The 8,309-nt window shown below is 47.0% G+C and overlaps 1 protein-coding gene across 2 annotated transcripts; it reads right to left on the bottom strand.

Annotated features, from left to right (window-relative positions):
• Window positions 1-145: 145 nt before the first annotated feature.
• MRPS18B (mitochondrial ribosomal protein S18B) lies at window positions 146-7,730 on the bottom strand. 2 transcript variants are annotated; one of them, XM_003944662.4, is made up of 7 exons: window positions 7,607-7,729; window positions 6,274-6,382; window positions 6,069-6,166; window positions 5,883-5,951; window positions 3,696-3,762; window positions 1,770-1,829; window positions 146-1,185 (listed from the first exon to the last, which is right to left on the bottom strand). In XM_003944662.4, the coding sequence occupies exons 1-7, from the start codon at window positions 7,682-7,684 to the stop codon at window positions 842-844; spliced, it is 825 nt and encodes a 274-aa protein (XP_003944711.2). In that variant the 5' UTR covers window positions 7,685-7,729; the 3' UTR covers window positions 146-841. The 2 variants fall into 2 exon arrangements, with proteins under 2 accessions (XP_003944711.2, XP_074254420.1); XM_074398319.1 differs by lacking the exon at window positions 5,883-5,951 and having other exon boundaries at window positions 7,607-7,730.
• Between the last annotated feature and the right edge of the window lie 579 nt (window positions 7,731-8,309).

An 8,309-nucleotide genomic window follows, 5' to 3' on the forward strand; every position in this document is an offset into this window, starting at 1 on the left:
TCCGGTTTCTGGTCCCAGGCGTTACTGGCAAGCCTAGCTTAAGCTTAACACTCATTCCCCCCCGCATCACCACCCAATTTGTTTATATGAAGAACATCACTCCCCGCCAATGGCATTTATCTGAAACAGCCCAAAGCAAACCAGATAAAGGAGAAAGAGCTTTATTGTGGAAAAGCTGAGTTGACAGAAGTCTGAAGCAGCAACAATGCTTAGCCCAGCCCATCTATTTACAATACATAGGGGTTGGGGTTTCCCATACACATCTGTACTGCCCTCCCTCAGCCTCAGATTTATCCCTACCAGCAACATTCATTTATTTCCTGGATCTGTCATTGGCTACAAAAGACTGTTCCGGGGTGATAGCCCATCATGTAAACCTATGCATATCTCCTAGTCCTTCTGGCTCTCTTCTCTAGTCATTTTTTTTTTTTTTTTTTTTTTGAGACAGGGTCTGACTCTGTCACCCAGGGTGGAGCACAGGGGTGCGATTAAAACCCCCACCTCCGGTTGCAGTGAGCCGAGATCGCGCCATTGCACTCCAGCCTGGGTAACGAGCAAAACTGTCTCAAAAAAAAAAAACCCAAAAAACCTCTACCTCCTGGGCTGAAGCGATCCTCCCACCTTAGCCTCCCCAGTAGCTGGGACTACAGGTGTGCACCACCATACCCAGCTAATTTTTGTATTTTTTGGTAGAGATTGGGTTTCACCATGGTGCCCAGGCTGGTCTTGAACTCCTGGACTCAAGTGATCTGCCCACCTTGGCTTCCCAAAGTGCTGGAATTACAGGCATGAGCCACCATGCCAGGCCTCTCTTCCCAGTCTATGGCTCCTACAGAGCATTCTAGGGGCCTGTCTGCCCAGTGGAAGAGGCTTCTGCTGGTGCTGTAGGGGGCACCTTGGGCATTGACTCAGGTGGGGGGCCACTCTCTTCTTCTGCTGGTGCTGTAGGGGGCACCTTGGGCATTGACTCAGGTGGGGGGCCACTCTCTTCTCGGAGATGACCCTGGTAGAGTCGGCGAAGGCGAGACAGTTCTCTCTCTGGTGGCTGTTTCCAGTCGTACCATGGGTACCAGGGCTCGCCTGAGATTAGGGTGGGGGCTGGCGGAGTAGCACTCACAGCCCCATGAGAGGTACTGAAGTCAAGGTCCCGGGGTTCAACCTGGGGGATGTGGTAACTGAGCAGACCTAAGGGATTAGAAAAGAAAAGAAAGTTAACAGGGGAATGAGGAGGGTGGTTTAGATCAAGAAAGGAAGAAAAAGGATTATAAAGGGAGGGACCGGTCAGAACCACTGGGTACATTTATGCATGTTGTATACTGCAAACAGGTAACTGGCCCAGAGGGCAAGTGTGGGCTGACATACTGCCTGGGCTCTTGCTTACAAAGCTGTACAACCCTGCACCAGGACAATGAAGCTGCATCTGCTCCAGCAGAGGGGTACACCTTTTATTAATTCATGCAACAGTGCCATGTAGTCCAGGGCCAGACATTTATATAAAGATCTTCCTATAATCTTGCTATGGCATTGAGACCAGCAGTTGTAAAACAGAAGGGAAAGGAATGGAAAAACAAAGAACAAGGAGACAGGGAAATGATAAAGAAAGAGACTTGGGAGAAGGGACAGGGGACAATGGAATGTCAGAAGAGACTCAGGAAGACATGTTGGGTGCTACCATCTTGAACAGGTGTGAGCATTTATATCCATCCTCCAGCCCTAAGTCATCTTCCTTATACCTAACAAAACTGCCATGTGCCCCGTCTCATGCTCACCAAGATCCCTGGCTTTCTGGATGGCCTGGGTCAACCTCTTGTGCTGCCTCACACAGACTCCTGTGGGGAGAAAAAGGATAACTTGTTCTTTAAGGCACAGTAATAACAGAACACAACTGCTTCCATATGGTGACAGAGCGCTAGATTTGGAAGGCTTGGCTTTACCCAATGACCCCTTTCACCTGACTCCTCCATGGAACTCAGTTTCCCCATCTGCCCAATGGAAAGAATCTCCCCTATCTTTGGGAGAGCTGGGATAAAGATTTAGGAGAGTCTAGCCACTATAAAGAAGCTATTTAATAGTAAAGCCTCCATGACAGGGAGCAGAACACAATTTTTTTTTTTTTTTGAGACCGAGTTTCGCTCGTTACCCAGGCTGGAGTGCAATGGCGTGATCTCGGCTCACCGCAACCTCCGCCTCCTGGGCCCAGGCAATTCTCCTGCCTCAGCCTCCTAAGTAGCTGGGATTACAGGCACGTGCCACCACGTCCAGCTAGTTTTTTTTTATTTTTAGTAGAGATGGGGTTTCACCATGTTGACCAGGATGGTCTCGATCTCTCGACCTCGTGATCCACCCGCCTTGGCCTCCCAAAGTGCTGGGATTACAGGCTTGAGCCACCGCGCCCGGCCCCAGAACACAATTTAAAGGGCAAATACGGTTAATTAGAGGGTTGAGTTAAACAATCCACAAAGAAAGATTCAATAAAGGGAGAAGAGATTTCAGAGTTGGGGAAAGCAATCTGAGAAAGTAACAGTAATAGTCCCTTCCATCTTTAACAGCTTGACTCTAAGAAACTCTGACAAACTGAACACTGATTGTACTGCTGCCCCCAATAATGGTGGATTAAGGAGATTATTCTCTGCAAGGCCAGGTGCAGTGTCTCGTGCCTATAATCTCATCATTTTGGGGAACTGAGGTAGGAGGATCACTTGAGGTCAGGAGTTCAAGATCAGACTGGCCAAAATGGTGAAAACTTGTCTCTACTAAAGACACACAAAAAATTAGTCAGGCACAGTGGCGCATGCCTGTAATCCCAGCTACTCAGGAAGCTGAGGCAGGAAAGTTGCTTGAACCCGGGAAGTGAAGGCTGTAGTTCTGTCTAGAGTCATATAATAAACATATTAAACTCTGCAGGTCCTGTGGTCTCTGTCTCAGCTACTCAACTCTGTCACTGTAGCCTGGGAGCAACTGCAGACAATAAAAAACAAATGGACATGACAGTGGGCCAGATTTCTCTATGGCTATAGTTAGGGAATAGATACAATTCTGAATTGCTAAATTTATGATTCCAAGTTTGGAAACCTAATTGAATTAACAATGATATAAAATAACTTACGTGACAATTTGTGAAAAATTCCTGCAGAAAGGAATTAATCACCATTCATCATTTAAGAAATAAATTTAGATAGATTGCTTACAGAAGTACTTGTCTTTTTTTTTTCTTTTTCTTTTTTCTGAAACGGAGTTTCACTCTTGTTGCCAAGGCTAGAGTGCAATGGCAAGACCTTGGCTCACCGCACCTCCGCTTCCTGGGTTCAAGCGATTCTCCTGCCTCAGCCTCGTGAGTAGCTGGGATTACAGGCATGTGCTACCACACCTGGCTAATTTTGTATTTTTAGTACAGATGAGGTTTCTCCATGTTGGTCATGCTGGTCTCAAACTTCCAACCTCAGGTGATCCACCCACCTTGGCCTCCCCAAGTGCTGGGATTATAGGCATGAGCCCCCACACCCAGCTGTACTTGTCTTTTTCTTTTGTCCACACTTAATTGCTTTAGCCCCCACTAAGCCAAGATTTCCAAAAGGTTCAGCCAGACCTTTTAGGCTTTAAATAAGAGCCATTGAAGAAATACCTGTTGACCAATTGCATAAATAAGGCATGCCACAAGGAAAAGCACCCTGGTGGTGCAGGGATGATGGGCTAACCTGTGTATGGAGCATGGAAGATGATACCCGTATGGGCGCAGACAAACTGTTCCAAGAGCTTCACGTTCTGTTGGGGAGAGTGGTAGAGAAACATGAGGAAAGAGGCAGGGAGAGCAGAAAAACCTTTGGACGCTGAAAGCACAAAATCCCTACACACCCACATGGACGACCTTCACCCCTCCACAGCTCTCCAGATGCTATCTTCCTTCATGTCCCAGTTTGGCTTCATCAGTTCACTGAATCCATCCTTGAACATCCCATATTGTGTCACTGTGCTTCCAAGAAGTTTCTTACGCAGAGGTTAAGTTATTTTTTTTTTTTTTTTTTTTTTTTTTTTAAGATGGAGTCTTGCTCTGTCGCCAGGCTGGAGTGCAATGGCACGATGTTGGCTGACTGCAACCTCTGCCTCCTGGGTTCAAGCGATTCTCTGCCTCAGCCTCCCGAGTAGCTGGGATTACAAGCACCCGCCACCATGCCCAGCTAATTTTTTGTATTTTTAGTAGAGACAGGGTTTCACCACCTTAGCCAGGCTGTTCTTGAACTCCTGACCTCATGACACACCCACCTCAGCCTCCCAAAGTGTTGGGATTACAGGCATGAGCCACCGTGCCTGGCCTGCAGAGGTTAAGTTCTAAAGTCAGCCTTCAGGTGAAAAACTGGGGCTGGTCATTGGAAGTACCAGAAATCACCCAGAAAATGATATCGTAATGTGTGTGTATAAATAACTAATGTATCTAATAGCATGCTGAGTTGTTTTTTTTTTTTTTTTTTTGAGACAGAGTCTCACTCTATTGCCCAGGCTGGAGTGCAATGGCGTGCTCTTGGATCACTGCAACCTCCATCTCTCAGGTTCCAGCAATTCTCATCCCTTAGCCTCCCTAGAAGCTGGGATTACAGGCACCCACCACCATGTCCAGCTAATTTTTTTGTATTTTTAATAGAGATGGGGTTTTGCCATGTTGGCCAGTCTGGTCTCTACCTCCTAACCTTAGGTGATCTGCCCGCCTCGGCCTCCCAAACTGCTGGGATTACAGGCGTGAGCCACTACGCCCAGCCAATAGAATATTTTCAGTCTTTTTTTTTTTGAGATGGAGTTTCGCTCGTTACCCAGGCTGGAGTGCAATGGCGCGATCTTGACTCACCGCAACCTCCGCCTCCTGGGTTCAGGCAATTCTGTCTCAGCCTCCTGAGTAGCTGGCACCACCACGCCCAGCTAACTTTTTTTATTTTTAGTAGAGACGGGGTTTCACCTTGTTGACCAGGATGGTCTCAATCTCTTGACCTTGTGATCCACCCGCCTCGGCCTCCCAAAGTGCTGGGATTACAGGCTTGAGCCACCACGCCCGGCCTTTCAAAGTCTTTAAGGAGCAAATCCTGTCCTTCTCACATATTGAGGCCTTTTTGAAAAATACTAGACTTGGCTGGGTGCGGTCTAGTATTGAAAACCTCAAGAAGAAAATGGGCCAGGGCTGGGCGCAGTGACTCATACCTGTAATCCCAGCACTGTGGGAGGCCGAGGTGGAATGGCTCATACCTGTAATCCCAGCACTGTGGGAGGCAGACAGATCACGAGGTCAGGAGTTCGAGACCAGCCTGGCCAAAATAGTGAAACCCTGTCTCTACTAAAAATACAAAAAATTAGCCAGGCGTGATAGTGGGTGCCTGTAATTCCAGGAACTTGGGAGGCTAAGGCAGGAGAATCACTTGAACCCGGAAGGCGGAGGTGACAGTGAGCCAAGATCATCCTACTGCACTCCAGCCTGGGCAACCGTGTGAGACTCCGTCTCAAAAAAAAAAAGAAAAATAAAGTGGGCCAATATACTTGCTAATAATTATACTGAATACAAATGAGTATGTTTAAATACTGCTCTCTCATTTGAAACAGCCATTTCTCAAACTGAAAAAGTTAAAAAAAAAAAAAAAAAGAAATAGCCATTTCTCTTAACTGCCAATTTAGACTGTCAATTTCAGAGGCACAGGATAAAACTTTTCAGTACAATCCATAGTAGAAGGTAAAAGGCTGGAGAGAGGGATGTTTTTATAGTGTCAGAAACAGTTACTATAAAGTAAACTGCAGGGGCTCTAGGATATGAAGAAATGTGGGGCACCTACAGTAATCTCTTTGGCACTACAAAGGAGCTTGAAATCTTTATTTTTCTTACCATAAAAACAAAAGATTCTCCTTACCCTAAAGTCAACATGCAACTTGTGATCTCGGCAGATGGGGCACGGATTCCCAGCAACTTTATTCCTACGCTGTACAGAGTAAAAAACTGGTGGTTAAGGATGTTCAAACCTCTGTCAGAAAAAGTGCTGCTGTTACTGTCACTGTGGCCTCTACCCCTACTCCACATTCCACTCTCAGAAACTTACAATACACGTTTTCCGAGTACGCTGTGGGGGTACACCACCTTTGTGGTTGCGGCGGTAGTCAGCCCAGACGGGGCGAGAACCATATCGCTCCTGGTATTCTGAAATGAAAAATCACGCAAGTTATTCCTGGGTGGGAGCGTAGTGGGTGACTCTGTCCACTTATCTCAAATCCTTCCTGACCCTCCCTTTCCCCATTTAGAGGTACCTTCTGATTCCAGATATTTCCAGGGCTCATTCTCATAAGGAGAAACGGGAACCGGGGGCAAAGACTTTTCCTCAGAAGGAGCTTTGGTGCAAAGCGTCTGGAGGGGAACCTATAAACAAGAAGAAAAAAAATAAAAGAATGAGTTCAGGGAAAGTACTCAATTGTTTTGCTTATCACACTTTGGAAAGAGGGGGCATGCACACATATTGCATTAATGGAATATAACAGGAATACATATGTAAGTTGAGTATTTTTGTTAGGCTTAAACTAACATAAACCAACAACCACTCTCCTTTCCTACAACTGGATCCTGAAAGAAAAGCTACGCTGGGGAATGTATGCCTGGAAACAAATCTTATTTCAGGAGATAAAAAATCTGGCACATAAAAGGTATTTGTGCTTTTTGGAAATGAATTGAGTCTGGTGGAAGAACAAAGTAAAAGAAAGGATGGCTAGGCTCTTGGAAGTAAGATGTGTGGTGGGGAGGGGATGCAGAAGGCAGATGAGTCTCCAAATCAATCAAGTCACTGAGTTGCCCAGTTTCATAAAAGCTGAAGGCCAACATTCCACAGGGCAGAAATCCTTGAGTCCTAACGCTAGCTTTAAAACTACCAAGGCTGTTATTAACTCTGTATTGACCTCTGTCACTACTCTTCAGTTCCACTTTAGGGAGTGGCAGCTGGGCAAGCCTTCGTATCTCACCGTGCCCCACCAAGAACCTCAGAGACGTGAGTACATAAGACTGGAGGGAAACTGGTAAGCTCTCCTAATTCCGACAGAAAACTGATTAAAACAAAAAAAAAGCCGAGAAACTGTCCTCAGATAGTAAGAATATATCCTGACCTTATTGGGACATAGCAAGGTTGGTAGAAATTAGGACCCCCAATTTCCCTAAGTACATTCCAGAGCAACACAGATTTAGACACCACCTGCATAGTTAAGACCTGACTGTGGCGCTCTCTTGGGGAGCACATATGTTGTGGTAAAACCGCAACGATACAGAGAAGATTAGCATGACCCCTAAATTATTTAAAAAAAAACCAAAAACGTGCTGGTTATACATTACTGGGGGTGGACGGGGGTCAATTCCATCACTTAGTTATTTTACTGAGATGGTATTTGGGAAAAAGGATAACACCTAGCCCTGGCGTTTAGTCTTCGGCTCGGAATTAGAAAACGCACGGTGTATGGGAGGGGGTTGCAGAAGTACTGCATAGAGACAAGACATCAGCACGTGGGAAGGTCTCCACTCGTGGATTCCTGACAGTGGAGCGACGACCTAGAGAAGGAATAACCAACTTGGGGTTGTGCAAAATGTCCTTCGAGGAGTTACCTGAACTCTGTGGGCACCTCGGAAGAGAGAAAGCATAGGAAGCCGCCTCAGCAGGGTGTATAATACGGACGTCGCCATCTTGACGTACGCCCAGCGCAGGAATGTACGGATAGGCAACTGCGCATGCCTCAGGAAACTGACTAGGGCAGGGCCAAGGACAGGCCCGCAGTGCGGAAGCCGGCCGCACGTTTGCGTCAGGACGGAAGCGTGAAAGCAAGGGCGTTGGGGAGAAGCTAATTTCAACTGCGTCACAATCGAATTAGACCTCAAAATTGGTTTTTTTCGGGACCAGTCATTACGACTGTTAGATCCCATTGTTAGAATTTGCGTTTTAAGCAATTTTGAAAGCAATTTTGACCAGGATCCTCTCAATGCGCATGCGCCGGTACGTTTCTACCAATCATGGGTGAGAAGTGTTTTCCGGGGCGGAAGTGGCGGAGGCAGAGGAAAGGGAGGGGCTAAGCTCCCTGGTCACGCGCACGCTACAGGGGGGCCAGGAAGGAGGCGGAAGAGAGTGCCAGGGAAAGGGCGGAGCCAAGGCGAAGGGATCGTAGCCAATCACCTGGCGAATTGTCATTTAGGTTGACCAATGAGTTTACGCCTCGCGTACAATGTCTCGCGACAAGGGCGTTTCACTAGCACGTTTGAGGGCGTTGGGCGGCGTCCCGGTATAAAACACTCCACCCGAGCGGGTGGCCGCCAT

The sequence above is a fragment of the Saimiri boliviensis genome, chromosome 4, assembly GCF_048565385.1.
Source record: "Saimiri boliviensis isolate mSaiBol1 chromosome 4, mSaiBol1.pri, whole genome shotgun sequence".
In the NCBI taxonomy this organism is placed as follows: domain Eukaryota; kingdom Metazoa; phylum Chordata; class Mammalia; order Primates; family Cebidae; genus Saimiri; species Saimiri boliviensis.